The sequence below is a fragment of the Oncorhynchus tshawytscha genome, linkage group LG04 (genome assembly GCF_018296145.1).
Source record: "Oncorhynchus tshawytscha isolate Ot180627B linkage group LG04, Otsh_v2.0, whole genome shotgun sequence".
NCBI lineage: Eukaryota > Metazoa > Chordata > Actinopteri > Salmoniformes > Salmonidae > Oncorhynchus > Oncorhynchus tshawytscha.
In genome coordinates this window covers 74,123,750-74,146,150 of record NC_056432.1, presented here as the reverse complement: position 1 = coordinate 74,146,150, position 22,401 = coordinate 74,123,750, and the positions used below count along the sequence as shown (strand labels likewise).

General features: G+C 46.2%; 1 protein-coding gene across 1 annotated transcript in view; it reads right to left on the bottom strand.

Annotated features, from left to right (window-relative positions):
• Positions 1-1,131: 1,131 nt before the first annotated feature.
• The window catches only part of LOC112249374 (talin-2-like), a gene marked incomplete at its 3' end in the record, with an annotated part of 114,391 nt that continues 93,121 nt past the window's right edge, over positions 1,132-22,401 (bottom strand). Inside the window, 24 exon segments of the mRNA XM_042321220.1 lie at positions 1,132-1,298; positions 4,907-5,053; positions 5,291-5,410; positions 5,729-5,830; positions 6,297-6,443; positions 9,066-9,236; positions 9,389-9,490; positions 9,783-9,915; positions 10,222-10,403; positions 10,591-10,731; positions 10,823-10,984; positions 12,344-12,487; positions 12,851-12,973; positions 13,165-13,254; positions 13,577-13,670; positions 14,308-14,447; positions 15,557-15,754; positions 15,996-16,115; positions 18,665-18,873; positions 20,067-20,169; positions 20,292-20,420; positions 20,605-20,739; positions 21,003-21,116; positions 21,277-21,390. Coding sequence (XP_042177154.1) covers positions 1,132-1,298; positions 4,907-5,053; positions 5,291-5,410; positions 5,729-5,830; positions 6,297-6,443; positions 9,066-9,236; positions 9,389-9,490; positions 9,783-9,915; positions 10,222-10,403; positions 10,591-10,731; positions 10,823-10,984; positions 12,344-12,487; positions 12,851-12,973; positions 13,165-13,254; positions 13,577-13,670; positions 14,308-14,447; positions 15,557-15,754; positions 15,996-16,115; positions 18,665-18,873; positions 20,067-20,169; positions 20,292-20,420; positions 20,605-20,739; positions 21,003-21,116; positions 21,277-21,390 — 3,287 coding nt within the window.

Here is a 22,401-nt window from a genome sequence, read left to right as displayed (position 1 = left end):
CTGTTTAACAGTCTGATGGCCTTGAGATAGAAGCTGTTTTTCAGTCTCTTGGCCCCAACTTTGATGCACCTATACTGACCTCGCCTTCTGGATGATAGCGGGGTGAACAGGCAGTGGCTCGGGTGGTTGTTGTCCTTGATGATCTTTGTGGCCTTCCTGTGACATCGGGTGGTGTAGGTGTCCTGGAGGGCAGGTAGTTTGCCCTGGTGATGCGTTGTGCAGACCTCACTACCCTCTGGAGAGCCTTACGGTTGTGGGCGGAGCAGTTGCCGTACCAGGCGGTGATACAGCCCGACAGGATGCTCTCGATTGTGCATCTGTAAAGGTTTGTGAGTGCTTTTGGTGACAAGCCAAATTTCTTCAGCCTCCTGAGGTTAAAGAGGTGCTGCTGCGCCTTCTTCACCACGCTGTCTGTGTGGGTGGACCAATTCTGTGATGTGTACGCCGAGGAGCTTAAAACTTCCCACCCTCTCCACTACTGTCCCATCGATGTGGATAGGGGGATGCTCCCTCTGCTGTTTCCTGAAGTCCACGATCACTTCATGCCTCCCAACGTGAGTGCCACGGGGCAGTAATCATTTAGGCATGTTACCTTCGCTATCTTGGGCACAGGGACTATGGTGGTCTGTTTGAAACATGTAGGTATTACAGACTCGGTCAGGGAGAGGTTGAAAATGTCAGTGATGACACTTGCCAGTTGGTCCACACATGTTTTGAGTACAAGTCCTGGTAATCCATCTTAGTTCTGTATTGACGCGTTGCCTGTTTGATGGTTCGTCTTACCCGAACTCAAAAACCTAACCCTAAAACTAACCCGAGCACTAACCCTAGCTTCTAACCCTAAACCTAACCCCTAAACCTAACCCTAGCTCCTAACCCTAGATCCTAACCCTAACCCTAAACCCAACTCCTAACCCTAACTCCTAATCCTAAACCTAACCCTAAACCTAGCTCCTAACCCCTAAACCTAGCTCCTAACCCCTAAACCTAACCCTAGCTCCTAATCCTTAATGTAATTCTAACCGTAACACTAATTCTAACCTCAACTCTAAACCCTCTAGAAATAGCATTTGACCTCATGGGGACTAACAAAATGTTCCCAGTTATTCACATTTTTGTTTGTACACACACCTGTGGTCAGCGAAGGACTCGTCATTCTCTGCGTTGAGTGTGCCAGCGGAAGCGAACATGATGGTGGTGTCCAGTTCAGCGATGATGCCAGAGACAGCACTGGCAGCTGTGATGCAGGCCTGAGTGCCCTTATTACCAGCCTGTAGGGCCGACAGCACCATCGACACCTGGGGAGACAGACACAGTCAAACTGCTCAGTTTGATTAATCCAGAGAGACACACATAGAGACAACACACACTGAGTTGGTGTGGCGGTCGGTATGTTTCTCTTGTTGGTGTGTGATTGCTACAGGACTCGTGTTGTAGAAGGTGGTGGTTTCTTGAAAGAGAGCGAGCAAGCGACCGACAGAGGGTGAGCAAGTGACCGAGAGCGAGCAACCGACAGAGGGTGAGCGGCAGACAGAGATAGAGAGCGAGAGCGACAGAGAGAGAGCGCGACAGACACAGAGAGAGAGCGCGACAGACAGAGAGAGAGAGCGCGACAGACAGAGAGAGAGAGCGCGACAGACAGAGAGAGAGAGCGCGACAGACAGAGAGAGAGAGCGCGACAGACAGAGAGAGAGAGCGCGACAGACAGAGAGAGAGAGCGCGACAGACAGAGAGAGAGAGCGCGACAGACAGAGAGAGAGAGCGCGACAGACAGAGAGAGAGAGCGCGACAGACAGAGAGAGAGAGCGCGACAGACAGAGAGAGAGAGCGCGACAGACAGAGAGAGAGAGCGCGACAGACAGAGAGAGAGAGCGCGACAGACAGACAGAGAGAGCGACAGACAGAGAAAGCGACAGACAGAGAAAGCGACAGACAGAGAAAGCGACAGACAGAGAAAGCGACAGAGAGAGAGCGACAGACAGAGAGCGACAGACAGAGAGCGACAGACAGAGAGCGACAGACAGAGAGCGACAGACAGAGAGCGACAGACAGAGAGCGACAGACAGAGAGCGACAGACAGAGAGCGACAGACAGAGAGCGACAGACAGAGAGCGACAGACAGAGAGCGACAGAGAGACAGACAGAGAGAGAGAGCGACAGACAGAGCATCGACAGAGAGCGAGAGCGTCAGACAGAGAGAGAGAGCGTCAGAGAGAGAGCAGAGAGCAGACAGACAGAGAGAGCGTCAGACAGAGAGAGCGTCAGACAGAGAGAGAGAGCGTCAGACAGAGAGAGCGTCAGACAGAGAGAGCGTCAGACAGAGTGACAGAGAGAGAGAGAGCAACAGAGAGAGCGACAGAGAGCGAGAGCATCAGACAGAGAGCGACAGAGAGAGAGTGTCAGACAGAGAGAGAGAGCGTCAGACAGAGAGCATCAGACAGAGAGAGAGAGCGTCAGAGAGAGAGCGACAGACAGAGAGAGTGACAGAGAGAGAGAGAGAGCAACAGAGAGAGCGACAGAGAGAGCGACAGAGAGAGAGCGTCAGACAGAGAGCGAAAGAGAGAGAGCGTCAGACAGAGAGCGAAAGAGAGAGCGTCAGACAGAGAGAGAGCGTCAGACAGAGAGAGAGCGTCAGAGAGAGAGCGACAGACAGAGAGAGTGACAGAGAGAGAGAGAGCAACAGAGAGAGCGACAGAGAGAAAGCGACAGAGAGCGTCAGACAGAGAGAGAGCGACAGAGAGAGTGTCAGACAGAGAGAGAGCGTCAGACAGAGAGAGAGCATCAGACAGAGAGAGAGCATCAGACAGACAGAGAGAGAGCATCAGACAGAGAGAGAGCGACAGACAGAGAGAGTGACAGAGAGAGAGAGCAACAGAGAGAGCGACAGAGAGAGAGCGACAGAGAGCGAGAGCATCAGACAGAGAGCGACAGAGAGAGAGAGTCAGACAGAGAGAGAGAGCGTCAGACAGAGAGAGAGCATCAGACAGAGAGCGAGAGACAGAGAGAGAGCGACAGACAGACAGAGAGCGACAGAGAGAGAGAGAGCAACAGAGAGAGCGACAGACAGAGAGCGACAGAGAGCAGAGAGCGTCAGACAGAGCATCAGAAGAGAGAGAGCATCAGACAGAGAGCATCAGACAGAGAGAGAGCATCAGACAGACAGAGAGCATCAGACAGAGAGAGAGCGCGTCAGAGAGAGAGCGACAGACAGAGAGAGTGACAGAGAGAGAGAGAGCAACAGAGAGAGCGACAGAGAGAGAGCGACAGAGAGAGAGCGACAGAGAGAGAGCGACAGAGAGAGAGCGCGTCAGACAGAGAGCGAAAGAGAGAGAGCGTAAGACAGAGAGAGAGAGCGTCAGAGAGCATCAGACAGAGAGAGAGCGTCAGACAGAGAGAGAGCATCAGACAGAGAGAGAGCGTGACAGAGAGAGAGCGACAGACAGAGAGAGTGACAGAGAGAGAGAGAGCAACAGAGAGAGCGACAGAGAGAGAGCGACAGAGAGAGAGCGACAGAGAGAGAGCGACAGAGAGAGAGAGCGTCAGACAGAGAGAGAGAGAGAGCGTCAGACAGAGAGCGAAAGAGAGAGAGCGTCAGACAGAGAGAGAGAGCGTCAGACAGAGAGAGAGAGCGTCAGACAGAGAGAGAGAGCGTCAGACAGAGAGAGAGAGCGTCAGACAGAGAGCGAAAGAGAGAGAGCGAAAGAGAGAGAGCGTCAGACAGAGAGAGAGAGAGCGTCAGACAGAGAGCGAAAGAGAGAGAGCGTCAGACAGAGAGAGAGAGAGCGTCAGACAGAGCGAGAGAGAGCGTCAGACAGAGCGAGAGAGAGCGTCAGACAGAGCGAGAGAGAGCGTCAGACAGAGAGAGAGAGAGCGTCAGACAGAGAGAGAGAGAGCGTCAGGCAGAGAAAGAGAGCGTCAGACAGAGAGGCAGAGAGCGAGGCAGAGAGAGAGCGACAGAGAGAGAGCGACAGAGAGAGAGCGACAGAGCGAGAGGGACAGAGAGAGAGGGACAGAGAGAGAGGGACAGAGAGAGAGAGCGTCAGACAGAGAGAGAGAGCGTCAGACAGAGAGAGAGAGCGTCAGACAGAGAGAGAGAGCGTCAGACAGAGAGAGAGAGCGCGACAGACAGAGAGAGAGAGCGCGACAGACAGAGAGCGACAGAGAGAGAGAGCAACAGAGAGAGAGCGACAGACGAGAGAGCGACAGACGAGAGAGCGACAGACGAGAGAGCGACAGACGAGAGAGAGTGAAAGAGAGAGACAGACAGACAGACCGAGAGAGAAAGAGCGACAGAGACAATATATGTCCATTTCCCTACATGGAAATTTAAAGCAGAGCAAAAGAAATTCTTCCACATTCACACAAAGACTTCAGCAATGTCCTTGGAAAAGCATAAAGCATTCCTTCCTAGGAGGATGATCTGTGATAACAGCAGAAACACAGAATACATCAAAGCAGAATATTGGCGTATGTACCTTTACACTGCTCTTTGTTTGACATGTCTCACTGCATTCATTTAGTGCCAGTGGAATACTTATCGTGCATCATTAAACAGGATTGACTGGAGACCCTGGCTCTACCGGAGGCCTTAAAGTCAACTGGAATGGTGTCACACAAGTTCCTAAAGTACTACTAGACGTTCCTTTAAAGTTGCAATGGGGACCCTGTAGGCAGGCCAAGATATTATGTCGTAGTTTTCAGGTTACATTTCTATTTCAATTCAAGAGATGAATCAACATTCAATTCAACAAACGAAAATCTTATTTATTTTCATAGACGATTTTTCTTTTCATAACTCAAATTCCAATTGACTTATTGAATTAATGGGAGTTGAAAAGGAAGGTGTATGGTAAACCAGGTATGTGACCCCTTATTCGGATGGAAGACCTCTCCTACAGTACAGTACCTTCTCTGTGACAGTGCGGGCACACTCTATGAGCTCTCTCTTGGTGTAATTGTCTGAGGGGGTGATCTGCAGCGCTCCAGCCTTCTGCACCAGGAAGATACAGCCGTGACCCAGCTCCTGAACACCAGCCTTGATCTGGAAACCAATCTGGAGGGAGACAGAACCAGCATAGAAGACACCAATCAACCCAAGCAATAACTTTATGCTAACCTAATAAGGTGACAAAATAAAGATTTAATTAAACTCTCTGGTTGTACATTTGAATCCAGGTTATCTGGTACCAGGTTTGTTGAGTAGAAAGCAGATTAGAGTGACATAGTAGTCAAATTGGGATAATAGAAATGGGTGGATAGATGGATGGGATTGACTGTAGTGTTTGGATACCTCCTGGGGTTCTGCAGTGTGCGCGGCCAGACGTCCCTGCAGGGCCAGCTGGCTGTAGTCTGTGGTCACCCGAGAGGCCAGACCCCCCAGCTCCTCTGGACACGTCACAGACTTGGTCATCTAGAGGACAGAGAGACCAGTCAACATTAACACCAGACTTCCTGAATCCTTGAAAGGAATAGAGAAAACTATACAACACAGAGCCTGCTGGAGGACATTTGTGGATGACTTGTGGTCCACAGGAAGAAAAAGGGGTGGAGTCCTGAAACAAGACGTTTGGATAATTCTTTCAACGAATGTTGGCTATGTTACTGCAAAGCACTTTGTGACAAATGTTGTCGTAAAGAGGGCTTTATAAATATATAATATTGATTGATCGCTCTAGAGATAAATTGTTAAACAAAAATAAATCTGTATTTCCATCTGAATGTAATTTACCATTTCCTGGGCGGTGACCGCAATGGCCTTGGAGTATTTCACCATGGTAGTCTGGTAGTCTACAAACGATCCTTCTGGTTCAGGAGAGGTCCCCTCGTCCAGCTGAGAGGAAACAAACATAGAAAACCCTTTTACTCAACCAAAAATAAACCCTCATTCAAACGTGAAAAAATAAATAACGTTCTAAACCCCCCAAAAAACTAAAATCAAACAAACATACAAAACCTTATTCTAACTAAAAACCAAACCTTATTCAACCAAACATACAACCCTTAAGCCCATGGCCTCAATGGATTCCACCATGCTCCCCACACCCCACTAATCCTGCCCCCCGTCACCCCCACTAAACCTGCCCATGGCCTCAATGGAATCCACAATGCCCCCCACACCCCACTCATCCTGCCCCCACCCCACTCACCACCACTAAACCTGCCCATGGCCTCAATGGAATCCACTATGCCCCCCACACCCCACTCATCCTGCCCCCACTCAGCCTGCCCATGGCCTCAATGGAATCCACCATGCTCCCCACACACCACTCATCCTGCCCCCCGTCACACCCACTCACACTGCCCATGGCCTCAGCAATGGAGTCCACCATGGCGCCCACCATACCCCCTTCGCTGGCGGCCTCGTTCAGGGTCACCATGATGTCATCCACCGCCTCCTTCATCAGCTGAGCAGCCTCAGCTATGGCATCATGGGTATGGGACGCCTTCATACAGACAGAGATACATACAGTTGAAGTCGGAAGTTTACGTACACTTATGTTGGAGTAATTAAAACTCATTTTTCAACCACTCCACAAATTTCTTGTTAACAAACTGTAGTTTTGACAAGTTGGTTAGGACATGCCCCAGGACTACCTGACATGATGACTCCTTGCAGTCCCCAGTCCATCTGACCGTGCTGCTGCTCCAGTTTCAACTGTTCTGCCTTATTATTATACGACCATGCTGGTCATTTATGAACATTTGAACATCTTGGCCATGTTCTGTTATAATCTCCACCTGGCACAGCCAGAAGAGGACTGGCCACCCCACATAGCCTGGTTCCTCTCTAGGTTTCTTCCTAGGTTTTGGCCTTTCTAGGGAGTTTTTCCTAGCCACCGTGCTTCTACACCTGCATTGCTTGCTGTTTGGGGTTTTAGGCTGGGTTTCTGTACAGCACTTTGAGATATCAGCTGATGTACGAAGGGCTATATAAATAAATTTGATTTGATTTGACATCTACTTTGTGCATGACAAGTCATTTTTCCAACAATTGTTTACAGACAGATTATTTCACTTATAATTCACAGTATCACAATTCCAGTGGGTCAGAAGTTTACATACACTGAGTTGATTGTGCCTTTAAACAGCATGGACGAATCCAGAAAATTATGTCATTGCTTTAGAAGCTTCTGATAGGCTAATTGACATTATTTGAGTCAATTGGAGGTGTACCTGTGGATGTATTTCAAGGCCTACCTTCAAACTCAGTGCCTCTATGCTTGTCATCATGGGAAAATCTAAAGAAATCAACCAAGACCTCAGGAAAAAATTGTAGACCTCCACAAGTCTGGTTCATCCTTGGGAGCAATTTCCAAACGCCTGAAGGTACCACGCTCATCTGTACAAACAATAGTACGCAAGTATAAACACCATGGGACCACGCTGGAAGGAGATGCGTTCTGTCTCCTAGAGATGAACGTACTTTGGTGTGAAAAGTGCAAATCAATAGCAGAACAACAGCAAAGGACCATGTGAAGATGCTGGAGGAAACGGGTACAAAGTATCTATATCCACAGTAAAACGAGTCCTGTATCGACATAACCTGAAAGGCCGCTCAGCAAGGAAGAAGCCACTGCTCCAAAACCGCCATAAAAAAGCCAGACTACGGTTTGCAACTGCACATGGGGACAAAGATCGTACTTTTTGGAGAAATGTCCTCTGGTCTGATGAAACAAAAATAGAACTGTCTGGCCATAATGACCATCATTATGTTTGGAGGAAAAAGGGGGTGGCTTGCAAGCTGAAGAACACCATCCCAACCGTGAAGCACGAGGGTGGCAGAATCATGTTGTGGGGGTGCTTTGTTGCAGGTGGGACTGGTGTACTTCACAAAATAGATGGCATCATGAGGGAGGAAAATTGTGGATATATTGAAGCAACATCTCAAGACATCTGTCAGGAGGTTAAAGCTTGGTTGCAAATGGGTCTTCCAAATGGACGATGACCCCAAAGATACTTCCAAAGTTGTGGCAAAATGGCTTAAGGACAACAAAGTCAAGGTATTGGAGTGGCCATCACAAAGCCCTGACCTCAATCACATAGAACATTTGTGGGCAGAACTGAAAAAGCATGTGCAAGCAAGGAGACCTACAAACCTGACTCAGTTACACCAGCTCTGTCAGGAGGAATGGGCCAAAATGCACACAACTTATTGTGGGAAGCTTGTGGAAAGCTATCCAAACTTTTTTGACCCAAGTTAAACAATTTAAAGGCAATGCTACCAAATACACTCAATTAGTATGTAAACTTCTGACCCACTGGGAATGTGATGAAAGAAATAAAAGCTGAAATAAATTCTCTACTATTATTCTGACATTTCACATTCTTAAAATAAAGTGGTGATCCTAACTGACCTAAGACAGGGAAGTTTTATGAGGATTAAATGTCAGGAATTGTGAAAAACTGAGTCGAAATGTATTTGGCTAAGGTGTATGTAAACTTCTGACTTCAACTGTATCTGTTAGACTACGAGTCTCTTCACTTCATAAGTTAAACTTAGAAAACTGCATTTATTAGTTATTGTTCAAACAACATACGTATTAGTTATTAGCAACTGTATAGGTTATATTCATAATCCATAAAGATGAGGTGGAGTTTCCCCCTTGTGTTATAAAGCACTTTGAGTGATTTATAAATCCAATCAAGTAAAGTTCCTGTAAGGTGCAATGATAGTAGGCTTTAAATAGTGTTTTTTCAAAGACCCAAAGTCCTGTTAAAGTGTGAGGGTTCACCCTGGGGTAGGGTTGGGCCATACATCCTATTTCAAGGTATGGATCCACATACCCGTATGGATTTTTACAATACGGTCTATGACGATATGCTGATACAGTGTAAATACATGGAAAGTCGGTTTTGTCCTAGTTGAGTAGAAAACAAATATTATGGAAAAAGCCCATTAAAAACACGTATAATTCATTTTTGCCATCCCAGGGGCATGCACTACTCATAAAACAGGTTTAGAACTTGTATTATTCAGATACTTCAAAATACCGTCAAATACTGACATAAATTAGAAAAATATTCTGACATGATATTTTGGCCCTATCGCCCATATTGTTCCATACCTTGGGGTTTCCTCCTCCCTCCTTGGCTGCGTAGATCATCTGCAGGGCGGACTCTGCCAGGGTCTTAGTCTGGTCCAGGAAGGTCATCTGCTGCTGGTGGTCCTGCAGCTTAGACGCCACGCCCACCGACGCCCTGATCAGAGGCTCAAAGTAGCCCGCCAGCTGGGTCACCTGGGATGGAAAGGTTAATGTGTCAGACTGATTATTGTTGCATTCCAGATCATCATAAATAAAAATAAAAACCTGGAACGCAGCTATTGACTGCCCCTGACAGGTGATATAGACCTAGTATTGGTAACAGTGATGATGCTGCAACTAGTTACCTTGTGTCCTAGTTGGGCAGCTTCCCCTCTAGCAGCTGTAGATATTGGGTTGATTAGGTATCCAATCTCTTGCACTGTGGACGTCAGCTGCTCTTGCAAGGCCTGATGGGATTGATCCGAGTAAAATAATTTCAACATTGGTCATTATGCAAGGCATGTTGTGGTTCTGTGGCAATTCTAACGCTCCCTGTCCAAACTGCTTTTAACTTAATTCAAATGGAAGTTGGTCTCAATTAGCAGTAGACCTGATCAAAGATCTGTAGCCCACTAACGGACAGAGAGATTGAGAGAGATGGGTAAAGGGAGAGAAGGATGGATAGAGAGAGAATGAGAGAGGGAGGGGGGGTTGCCTGTGGGTCAGCAGAGCGTATAGTGTCTCATTAACGATCATTACCTCCAGTGAGATGTCATCCCTGCTGGCCAGGTTCTGGCTGACTGCGGCTAGCGATGCCTGCTCAATGTTCCGGATACATCTGTTGATGTTATCTATGGAGTAGTCACACTCCCTCTGGCCTGGAGCCTTGTCCCTGAGAGGCGGAGAGAGAGAAAGAGAGGGAAAGAGGATGAAATAAATATAAAGAGCATGTTTATCTATGTCAGCTAGCAGGCATCCAACAGGATCAGAGAGATCTGGAGAGATGGTGAATTCTAACAAACCATGAGTAAGCCGATCAACAGCCTTGAGTCAAATCAGCCAATCAGAGATCAAGGATGAACATTATGGTCTTGTCCAATCTCTGAAGGTTATTATAACTGCTTATCACAACTTAATGAGTTATAACAGTTGTCCTTGTCCAGGCCAGTAAGAGGTGCAGTGCTGTCACTGTGCTAACCTGATGGCCGTGATGAGACCTTTGATGGAGTCGGACACAGTCCGAGAGTGGCCAGCCAGGACCGACCAGGTGGGTGGGTCTTTGGGGTTAATAACCAGTGAACGTGCAGTCTTCAGCAGGTGGGTGGAGCTGTCCAGCATAGAGCGAGCTGATTGGAGGATGGGCACCTGAGCGGCAGAGCCCTGCACATAAACAAACGAAAGATGAGCATCTCCATGACAACCATGAAAAATAAACTGTTTAACGTAAACGTTTTCTACACCCACAATGTCATCGCAGTTGGTCTCAGAGTTCTAAATAAAGTTTAAACTTTCACACAAGTTGAACGGAGCACCATGTTTAGAAATGGCCAGAAGTGTGTAGTCGTACCTCATTGCTGATCTGAGCAGGGCTGCTGGCGAACTCTGGATTAGACGCAAACGCTGTGAGGTTCTCAACAGCCTCTATGAGTGGAGCTGTGGCCACCAGACACGTGTTCCTATTCTCCTGAGAGAAATCACCATCCAGAGCCTGGAGGGAAAGAAATGGAGAAACACAGGTCAATATACACGTAATGGGCCAGTCTATCAGTAAAGAACCTAATTGGAGTCTGCAGTCTTACCTTTATAGTTTTGACCAGGTTGGCTGTGCTGTTGGCCACCTCCTTGGCAGACTGGACAAAGTGTCTCTTGGCTGTGGGGTTGGCTGTCTTGGAGGAGGCCAGGCGACAGGCGTTGCAAAGAGCTGATGTGTGCTTTGCTACGATGGTGGCAGACGACAGCACCTGAAAACACCCACCATAACAGTCTCAGAAAGACATACCCTAAATGGGAACATTGGTACGTGGTGGGAGGCAACCCGGATGTCGATACAGATGAACCATAACACGTCAGATGAAGGATAACAACAAACAAATCAGCAGCTCGGGATTTTTCTAAAGTAGATGACAAGAGATAAACATGACAGAGGGAACAGCTGACGGCTCATAAACAGAAATGTCCTCTGGTCTGATGAAACAAAAATAGAACTGTTTGGCCATAATGACTATCATTATGTTTGGAGGAAAAAGAGGGTGGCTTGCAAGCTGAAGAACACCATCCCAACCGTGAAGCACGAGGGAGGCAGAATCATGTTGTGGGGGTGCTTTGTTGCAGGAGGGACTGGTGTACTTCACAAAATATATGGCATCACGAGGGAGGAAAATTGTGGATATATTGAAGCAACATCTCAAGACATTTGTCAGGAAGTTAAAGCTTGGTTGCAAATGGGTCTTCCAAATGGACGATGACCCCAAAGATACTTCCAAAGTTGTGGCAAAATGGCGTAAGGACAACAAAGTCAAGGTATTGGAGTGGCCATCACAAAGCCCTGCCTCAATCACATAGAACATTTGTGGACAGAACTGAAAAAGGGTGTGTGAGCAAGGAGGCCTACAAACCAGACTCAGTTACACCAGCTCTGTCAGGAGGAATGGGCCAAAATTCACACAACTTATTGTGGGAAGCTTGTGGAAGGCTATTTGAACTGTTTGACCCAAATTAAACAATTTAAAGGCAATGCTACCAAATACTAATTGAGTGTATGTAAACTTCTGACCCACTGGGAATGTGATGAAAGAAAAAAGCTGAAATAAATTCTTTACTATTATTCTGACATTTCACATTCTTAAAATAAAGTGGTGATCCTAATTGACCTAAGACAGGGAAGTTTTATGAGGATTAAATGTCAGGAATTGTGAAAAACGGAGTTTAAATGTATTTGGCTAAGGTGTATGTAAACTTCTGACTTCAACTGTATCTGTTAGACTACGAGTCTCTTCACTTCATAAGTTAAACTTAGAAAAGTGCATCTATTAGTTATTGTTCAAACAACATATGTATTAGTTATTAGCAACTGTATAGGTTATATTCATAATCCATAAAGATGAGGTGGAGTTTCCCCCTTGTGTTATAAAGCACTTTGAGTGATTTATAAATCCAATCAATTAAAGTTGCTGTAAAGTGCAATGATAGTAGGCTTAGATAGTGTTTTTTCAAAGACCCAAAGTCCTGTCAAACTGTGAGGGCTCTTCAAATCAACCCAAGGTGACTAGTTAGTAAACAAATAAAACCAAACAAACCTGTGTTATTATGTCCCAACTGACCTGTGAGGGGCTGCTGTCCGGATCCACCAGGTTCTGACAGGCCATCTGGATCGCCTGATTGGCTCGTGCAAACTGGATGGCGTCGACCAATCCCTGATGCCCTGCCTGACTGTTGGGGTCAGATACGCCCACCAGGTAGGAGGCCTGAGGAGAGAGGACAGGAGGAGAGACTTCAACATACTGTAGAACCAGACGTGGCTCTCATAGTAGCAGAAAACAGGTAGGCTACAATGTTAGCAGCTTAAATAGCAGCTTTTTACTGAACACAGCATCTGGTCGACACACAGATGGACAGAGCTTTACTCAAGTGTGGTATATTGATGTAGTAAGGGGAAACCCAGAAATGGTCAGTGGTGGAAAAACAGAAGTCCACACTACTCTCTTTCTACACTAGCACAACACTCCCTAGCTCAAGCAGAGCACACACAGGGTGCTCACATATTCACACAGTATGACACACAGTATGTCTGGTAGGTCCAGAGCAGGTACTTGGTAGCATGTCCTAACCTGTCCTGCAGCCTCAGTGAGCCCACACAGGGCCTTGGAGGCCAGTCCCACACAGCCCCCAAATGCTGGCACATCCCCGGTTTTACAGTTCTGAGAAATGCCAGCCATGGACTCTCCCAGGACCTGAAAGAAGAGGGGGAACAGAGGAAAAGGGCAGAAGGGAGGGATTAAGCTGTAGCATTCCTCAGCCAGGCAGGTCACCGCTCTCTCTCTGCTCTCCCTCCCATCTCTCCATCTCTACTCGTTTCCATCTGTCTGGAGGTTGTGGTTATGCTTGCTCTTTCAGCAGCACTCAGGGTCATGGCCCTCCCTACCTTGGAGTTCTCCATGACGCTCTCGATGCAGTGGAAGTAGGAGAGGTTGCTGACTGGCTCGTTGGGGTTGGCTAACATTCCTTTCACCGCCTGAGGGGAGAGGGAAAACATCTCTTAACATCTACAAGGGAACTTGCTAATTTAACTAAAACCAAAGGAAGCCATTATAGATACAACTTAAATGAGCAACATGAAAACATTCTCCTAGAGCACTCCCATAATCTATACATTTAACATAACCCACTTTAATGATGCTACTATCCAATCTCTCATAACAAAGGCTGCTACAGATGACACTGCTTTTACTAACACCATTACTGCTTCAACTAACACTCCTGCTACCACCACTATGACTGCAACTGTTATCAGTAAAGCTCATGGTATTGATGTAAGCTATTGATGTTGATGGTACCTCCAGCTCTCGTAGGGCATTGTCACACTCCTTCTGTCCCGGGGCCTGCTGTGTGGCCAGTGTGATTAGCTGGTTAATGCTCTCTGTCACTGCTCTGAAACACAGGATGGGAGAGAGAGGAGTGAGACAGGGGAGAGCCCAAGTGAGAGAGCCCGAGAGAGAGCCTGCGAGAGACCGAGAGAAGTTCAAAATGAGAGGCACTTAGACCAGCGTTCAGCTCCATTACACAAACACAAGGTCCCAGGCTCCATTGGTTCCAAATCTAATGTCGTGCTTTGGGTCCCTCCCGGTCCCCCCCGCCTCTCTATCTCTTTTTTTCAGCAGAATTCCAGCAGGCTTCAGTGAGACATTCAGTCAGACATTTCAGTCACACACCTCCCTCTTAACCTTCCAATTACCAGACAGGAAATTAACAGCCTCTACAAGCCTGAAGGGAGACAGCACTTCATCTACCACCTAGGAGGACATTTCTGCTGTGAAGTGGAGCTACACTGGAGGTGTGAGATTGAGAAGTGCATGTGTGTCACATCAAAAGCCTTGTCCCTTCCTACGGCACAGTGGAACCTCCCATTGCTTTGGCCCTGGCATAAGCGTATTGTAACACATTGCAAAACTGGAATGAACTGTGGGTGGAAAATCTCCTGTTCTAAATCCAACAAGACATAATAAATAACCAATCAACAGGTGTGGTATTGTGAGAGCCCACATAGAGGGCAGTGTATGGTAGGTACCTTGCAGCAGCAGCCAGAAGGTTCTTGGCGTTAGCTGCCCCAGGGTCTACAGACAGAGACTTGGCTGCCAGGAGCAGCTTGCTGGAAGCCATGGAGATGTTCTTCAGGTTACCTATCACCTGGATCTGCTCATCTTTCCTCTACAACATCCACAGCAGAATCACCAGTTATTACAAGTCATAAACACTAGTTGTAAATCAATCATATACAAAAGTCATACAGAAAGGGCATGAAATGTTGCAAGTCATTTAGAGTCTAAATGAACCCAAATCTGCCTGGTAACTTGATCCACTCAGAGCGATGACACAGCTATATAGTGCTAATCAACGCTGAATGTAACCTTTATTTAACTAGGTAAGCCAGTTAAGAACAAATTATTATTTACAATGGACGGCCTACAATGGCCAAACCCAGGCCAATTGTGCGCCGCCCTATGGGACTCCCAATCCCAGCCGGTTGTGGCACAGCATGGAATCTAACCAGGGTCTGTAGTGACGCTTCTAGAACTAAGATGCAGTGCCTTAGACTGCTGCACCAGTCGGGAGCCCTGTGCAACTGACTATCCCTGGTCCTCCTATCCATCAGTCAGATGAAAAGGAGAATGGTGCACGGGCTGTTTTCTAGCTGCACCATGCTTAACATGTATATTGTTCCCCTCAAACTCTGTTCTAAACATAGACTCTCTGGTTCCAACTCTGCTGCTGGCAGTTCCTGCAGTCACCTGGGTCTGATTTGGTAATCAGTGTCATGCCACTAAGATTTCCTCCTTCCTTATCAGCAAGGCAGCCCGGAAAAGACCTTCAACTGTCATCTTATTTAGACTAAATTTAACAGACCACCGCTCTGAGGCAATTCAATTAAATATTCCGTATCTATAAGGAAAGTTAATCAACAAATAGATAGACTGATGGTTGGCCAAGCTATGACTTTTGAGGCCAATTGGTCAACTTTTCCCCCTCTATTTTCCATCATATCAGCTTTGATAAATTAAACAGTTGGTTCTTACGTCCAAAAGGTGATGAAGAGGCTTATGTAAATAAATTAGTCACACTAAAACAGTCAAATCCACTATGGTCCCTCGTTTGTGTTCATTAGGCACAAAACAAAACTGCGTGGAACGGGGAGGCACTATGTGAACTTGTCAATAAGAAAGGTTCATTATGGTTTCCATTGCGATGGTGTGGTGTGGTGTGCCCTAATGAACACGTTCCAGGTTCAGTACCACACAGACAGACCACTGTGACTGCACCTGAGTGTGCCCAGCCATCTCAATGCCAGCGTCCAAGAAGTCATCAAAGTCTTCTCTGAACTTCCCAGATGCGTCTGCGAGCTGGGTGCTGGAACCGCGGGAGGCGTGGACCACGTCTCCTGCTGATTGGTTCAGATCTGCTGCGGTCTGGTTCAGCTCGCTTTGGGCCTCCTGGAACGACCTGGTGGATGGAGGGAGCTACAGAGAGAGAAAGATAAGAGACAGAAAAATGTAGAGAGACAACAAAGACAGCCATAGCGAGTCAGTGATTAGGTTGTGGTGCAATAAATGTAAGTTTGGTTTAAAAACATTTGACAAGTGTTTGACCTAGCGGCAGTTTTAAATCAATAAACGGGTGATTAACTCTGCGGTAATCAGTGGCTTGACGTGAATGTTTTTTCAATAAAGTAACCTTTACTTAAGGAAGTGTAGAACTTACCGTTTCTCCCAGCAGTTTCTTGCTGGCCTCTCCAATGCTCCTGAGGGCCATGTCCACATCCTTCTGGCCAGGCAGACAGTTGACACAGTTATTCAGAGAGTGGGACACAGACTTGGCCACCTGAAGCAGAGAGAACAGGTGTGCATGTGTGTGTTTGTGAGCGAGCCTGCGTGTGTGTCAAGTGTGATCATTCATGCGTGAACTGAGTTGTTTTCCACACTAGTGATGTTGCTGAGCTGCAATCACAATCTTAAAATGCTAATGAGCCAAGAAGCATAGCGGAGTAATTGATGTTCCTAATTTGCACTTCTGTTTCCAACAGAACATATGCCAACCAATATGTCTGTGTCCCTGTGGGGCCTAGCATCAGAACAGGAGTTGTGCTGCTGAAAGGATTACTGAATGCACAACTATGACTACCTGAAAAGAGAAGACACACAATTGAAGCCTTTTATTTGGTAAGATTTGAAAGAGATCATCATCCAAAGAGGAATTCAAGGACTATCCTTGGATTCCATTCAAAACCAAAGGGATCTTCAACACCATGTAAAATGGGTCCTATTTCTCTCTCATTTGCAAAGGAACAGAACAAACACCACAATACTATGTCCAGTCTGTCCCTTTATCTGCAGTAGCATCTATAGATGCATCATTTATTCATCTGGTGGGAAGGTTATATGGGAAGGACCAGGCATTAATAATTGATGTGTGGTTAAAGTTGTGAATCTCCTGCTACAGCAGGCGGAGGATGAACACCTCACTGTGTTTGACAGGTGATCAGTGTTTTCTTCAGCTGGGCTGATAAAATGTGAACTATTATTTGTCTATGAAAAGTTATTTATTTTATTATTCACTACCAGATACTGTAGTTGTGAGAAGTGATCTGTGGAAGCTCTACAATAAAAATAGTTGCCTCTCACTTGACCTTCAGTGTAACCCAAGCCAATACTTTCTGAATAAAAGTGGTGATATTAAAACTCTAGTAGCCCTTTGGTTGTCTAAGAGCACCAACCACAGCCAACTCCATTCAGACAGAGGACAATTATACTGAACATATGGAAAATATGGATGTTAGCAGAGCCATATACAGCTGAAGTCAGAGTTTACATACACCTTAGACAAATACATTTAAACTCAGTTTTTCACAATTCCTGACATTTAATCCTAGTAAAATTTCCATGTCTTAGGTCAGTTAGGATCACAAATTTATTTTAAGAATGTGAAATGTCAGAATAATAGTGAATTTATTTAAGCTTTTATTTCTTTCATCACATTCCCAGTGGGTCAGAAGTTTACATAAACTCAATTAGTATTTGGTAGCATTGCCTTTAAATTGTTTAACTTGGGTCAAAAAAGCCTTCCACAAGCTTCCCACAATAAGTTGGGTGAATTTTGGCCCATACCTCCTGACAGAGCTGGTGTAACTGAGTCAAGTTTGTAGGATCCTTGCTCACACACGCCTTGTCCACAAATGTTCTATGTTCTTGAGGTCAGGGCTTTGTGATGGCCACTACAATACCTTGACTTTTTGTCCTTAAGCCATTTTGACACAACTTTGGAAGTATGCTTGTCATTGTCCATTTGGAAGACCCATTTGCGACAAGCTTTAACTTCCTGACAGATGTCTTGAGATGTTGCTTTAATATATCCACAATTTTCCTCCCTCATGACGCCATCTATTTTGTACCCCCACAACATCATGCTGCCACCCCCGTGCTTCACGGTTGGGATGGTGTTCTTCAGCTTGCAAGCCTTCCCCTTTATCCTCCAAACATAACAATGGTCATTATGGCCAAACAGTTCTGTGTTTGTTTCATCAGACCAGAGGACATTTCTCCAAAAAGTACAATCTTTGTCCCAATGTGCAGTTGCAAACCGTAGTCTGGATTTTTTTTATGGCGGTTTTGGAGCAGTGGCTTCTTCCTTGCTGAGTGGCCTTTCAGGTTATGTCGATATAGGACTCATTTTACTGTGGATATAGATTATTTTGTACCAGTTTCCTCCAGCATCTTAACAAGGTCCTTTGCTGTTGTTCTGGGATTTATTTGCACTTTTCGCACCAAAGTATGTTCATCTAAGAGACAGAACGCATCTCCTTCCTGAGCGGTATGACGGCTGCGTGGTCCCATGGTGTTTATACTTGTGTACTATTGCTCCCAAGGATGAACCAGACTTCTACAATTTTTTTCTGAGGTTTCGACTGATTTCTTTTGATTTTCCCATGATGTCAAGCAAAAAGGCACCGAGTTTGAAGGTAGGCCTTGAAGTACATCCACACGTACACCTCCAATTGACTCAAATAATGTCAAGCTTCTAAAGCCATGAAAATATTTTCTGGAATTTTCCAAGCTGTTTAAAGGCACAGTCAACTTAGTGTATGTAAACTTCTGACCCATTGGAATTGTGATACCGTGAATTAGAAGTTAAATAATTTGTCTGTAAACAATTGTTGGAAAAATTATTTGTGTCATGCACAAAGTAGATGTCCTAACCGACTTATCAAAACTACAGTTTGTTAACAAGAAATTTGTGGAGTGGTTGAAAAACTAGTTTTAATGACTCCAACCTAAGTGTATGTAAACTTCTGACTTCAAGCCTTTTATAGAGATATAGAGTAGCTTCATCCCTATACGGCTCTGCACGTTATTGTACTGAAGTCCCCTACTCACCTGGGCTAGCCTCTGCTGGCTCTCTGAGTCACCGGGAGAGACCAGGGCCTGCTTGGCCTCATGGATCAACATGGCCGAACCTTCCATAACATCGCAGGCTGAATCCAACATGGACGCCGCTGCCTGAGGGTTGGTGGTAGAGGCTGCCACGCCCCGCGCTGCCTGGGCTAGAGTCTTCAGGGCCTGGGCTGTCTCTCTGGCTGCTAACCCTGGAGGAAAATATAAAAATGGTGAGTAGGGTTTGGAATGCTACAAATAAAGAAGAGTTATTAAGGAAGTAGCAGAAGTAGCTCTCCACTGCCGCGCGGCAAGCTCCCTCTCCACTGCCGCGCGGCAAGCTCCCTCTCCACTGCCGCGCGGCAAGCTCCCTCTCCACTGCCGCGCGGCAAGCTCCCTCTCCACTGCCGCGCGGCAAGCTCCCTCTCCACTGCCGCGCGGCAAGCTCCCTCTCCACTGCCGCGCGGCAAGCTCCCTCTCCACTGCCGCGCGGCAAGCTCCCTCTCCACTGCCGCGCGGCAAGCTCCCTCTCCACTGCCGCGCGGCAAGCAGTACCGATGCACCAAGTCTGGAACCAACAGGACCCCGAACAGATTCTACTCTCAAGCCATTAGACCACTAAATAGTTAACCAAATAACTACCCAGACTATCTGCATTGACCCTCTTTGTACCAACTCGTACCTCGACTCTGTACTGGTACCCGTGTATTATGCCACGTTATCGTTACTCATTGTGTATTTATTCCTTGTGTTCTAATTTTTTTCTCTGCATTGTTGGGAAGGGCCCATAAGTAAACATTTCACTGTCAGTCTACACCGATTGTTTACCAAGCATGTGACAAATAAAACATGTATTAAATGAAAAGGACTGTTTGCATTCAGATGTGTCAAACATCCAAATACATTCAGAAGATTGAATTAAGCCTCAATAAATACATGTTATTACCTCCGATATCCATAGCCCTCTCATGTTGACAGTGTGCTATACCAGGTAGCAAGAGCCTCTGGTTTAGTTTCATAAGGTCTAAACTATGACTGCCTCAACAAGGGAATGCAACATTTCAGCATCAACACAACACATTGGGGAGGAATCTAGTAAATTGAATCAGCTTGCATTACCCCATTAATCTAGACAAGATTACTGAAGGAATGTCACATCTATTGAAGTAGGGGAAGGATTTCTTCTGCTTTAGTCTTTGTGCTACTTTCCAGAGAGAAAAGGTTGAATCTAATCTACTATTGACCTTGAAGCATCAAATATGTTGAAGTTTTCAGTAGTAACAGTAAAATCTGTAGTCAAAAGTGAAATACACTATTATAGACACGTCCTAGTGGTGCTATGGAGTTGGTTATTTAGCGGTATTGCTCTAATTAGAATGGGAGCCCCAGGGCAGTAGTACAGTACCTGTGTAGTGTTCATTGCCCTGTGCAGCACAGGTGAGCAGCTGAGCCATGGAGGATCCCACAGACTTGGAGGTGCTGCCCAGGTCCTGAGCACACTTCTCCATCTGCAGAGAGAACAGCACAAAGTACATCAGACACCCAGACAAACAGACTCAGCAATGGATGAAAGAGTAATCACTAGAAGTAATGAGACGTTGATTAAATCAATGAATCAGTTTTCCCTGACCGATTCTCCAGGTAGTGGTTTCAGCTGCATGTCTATGGCAGCCATCTTGGCGTCTTGGAGCTCAGTCTTCAGAGTCTGGACGGCTGTGAGAGCTGAGTGGATCTCCATGGGGCCGCAGGCTTCATTGGCCTAAAGAGCACAAGAGAGCATACCATTGAATTAGTCATTCTAGACTGACAGTTTAACCCACCTGAGCTGGTATTTAGTGCCCTAGTCTATCAGAAGCTGGATAGTCCTAACAGGGGATAGGTACCCTCACAAAGTGACAGAGGTGAGCGACAGGTATGACTTAAGCGTGTGTGTGTTTATGTACCTTCTGTGCTGCGGTTCTGAGCTCTGCCAGGCTGGTGGCCAGGTTCTTGGCACACTGACCCAGCTGCATAGCAGCGGCCTGGTCCATCACCGTGGGAACAGACGACTTCGCTGATGTCACCATCTTACTGCCAGGCTGTCATGAGAGAAACAGGAAACAGAGAAATGTCAAATTCATCCCTAGAAGATGTTTGGTACCAGAGAATGTCTTTATTTGAATCTATTATGACTACAAAACGCAGCCTTACCCAAGTATTAGACATCATCATCATCAATAATATATCTTTAGAAGCTTTCAAGCACACACACACACACGTATATCAGCACTGTACAATACATTGAGATCCCTTCATTCAATATGTGGTGAGTTTAGGAGCCAGACCGGCACTGGTGGAGTACCTGTAGGAAGTTCTGACTGGTGATGATGAGGGATAGCTGGGTAGTGAGGTCTTCAGGCTGGGCCTGGCTGCCCCTTACCCCCTGGACCAGCTGGGGAATGTGGTCTGCCATGGCCTAGTGAGCCGCATAAACAGTCAACACACATACAGTATTCAACCACAGTTTCTATATAGCTGTAGCACCTATATAGCTGTTTAACTACAGTAGGCATACAAAGTGTTCAATGCAAGGAACTGGTGATGTCCGCTGGCATTAAGAGACTTATCCCCAGTACCTTGCAGCTCTGCACCAATTGCTGGTGTGCGGCAGTGTTCTTATTGGAGGCTGCTGCATTCTGGGAGGCAGCGATAGTCTGGGTGGCTGCAGCTGCAGCTTGCTTGGCGGCATTCTGTTGGAATGTCACACACGTCAGGCCTGTTTAGAATCACTACATTGACGAATCAACACACACACAAGATGCCTCTCAAACGGCACCCCATTCCCTTTATAGTGCAATTATTTTTACCAGGAGGCCCATGGTCAAAAGAACCGTACTAAAGGGAATAGAGTGCCATTTGGGAGGCAGACAGTCTCCATTTAGAGCCAGGGTTCCTCAGGTCAGAGATCAAATATTTGTCGTGCCATCTTTAATGTCGGGCAGTAGGGTTCAAACAATCTCCTGATTTGGTATTTTATTAGGATCCCCATTAGCTGTTGTGAGAGCCTCTGACCCACTCAAAACATGAACAATACAGAACATTGACAAGAACAGCTCAAGGGCAAAACTTCAACTTAAAAATGGCACACGTAGCCTCCATATCAATACATACACGCACAAACTAGGGAAGGTGTTGCTTTATTGGTTTTTTGAAACCAGGTTTGCTGTTAATTTGAGCAGTATGAGATGGAATGCAGTTCCATGCAATAATGGCTCTATATAATACTGTACGCTTTCTTGAATCGGTTCTGGATTCTGGACCATGAAAAGACCCATGGTGGCATGTCTAGTGGGGTAAGTGTGTGTGTCAGAGCTCTGTGTAAGTTGCAAACATTTTGGGATTTTCAACACATTGTTTCTTACAAAAAGAAGTGATGCAGTCAGTATCTCCTCAACTCTTAGCCAAGAGAGTCTGACATGGATAGTATTTATTTATCCTCCTTCTGATTACAATAAAAAGCAAGGTGTGCCTCTGTTCTGGGCCAGCGGCAGCTTATCTAGGTCTTTTCTTTTAGCACTGGACCACACAATAATCAAGATAAGACAAAACTAAAGCCTGCAGAACTTGCTTTTTGGAGTGTGGTGTCTAAAAAGCAGAGCATCTCTTTATTACGGACAGACCTCTCCCCATCTTTACAACCATTGCACCTATATGTTTTGACCATGACAGTTTACAATCTAAGGTAACACCAAGTCATTTAG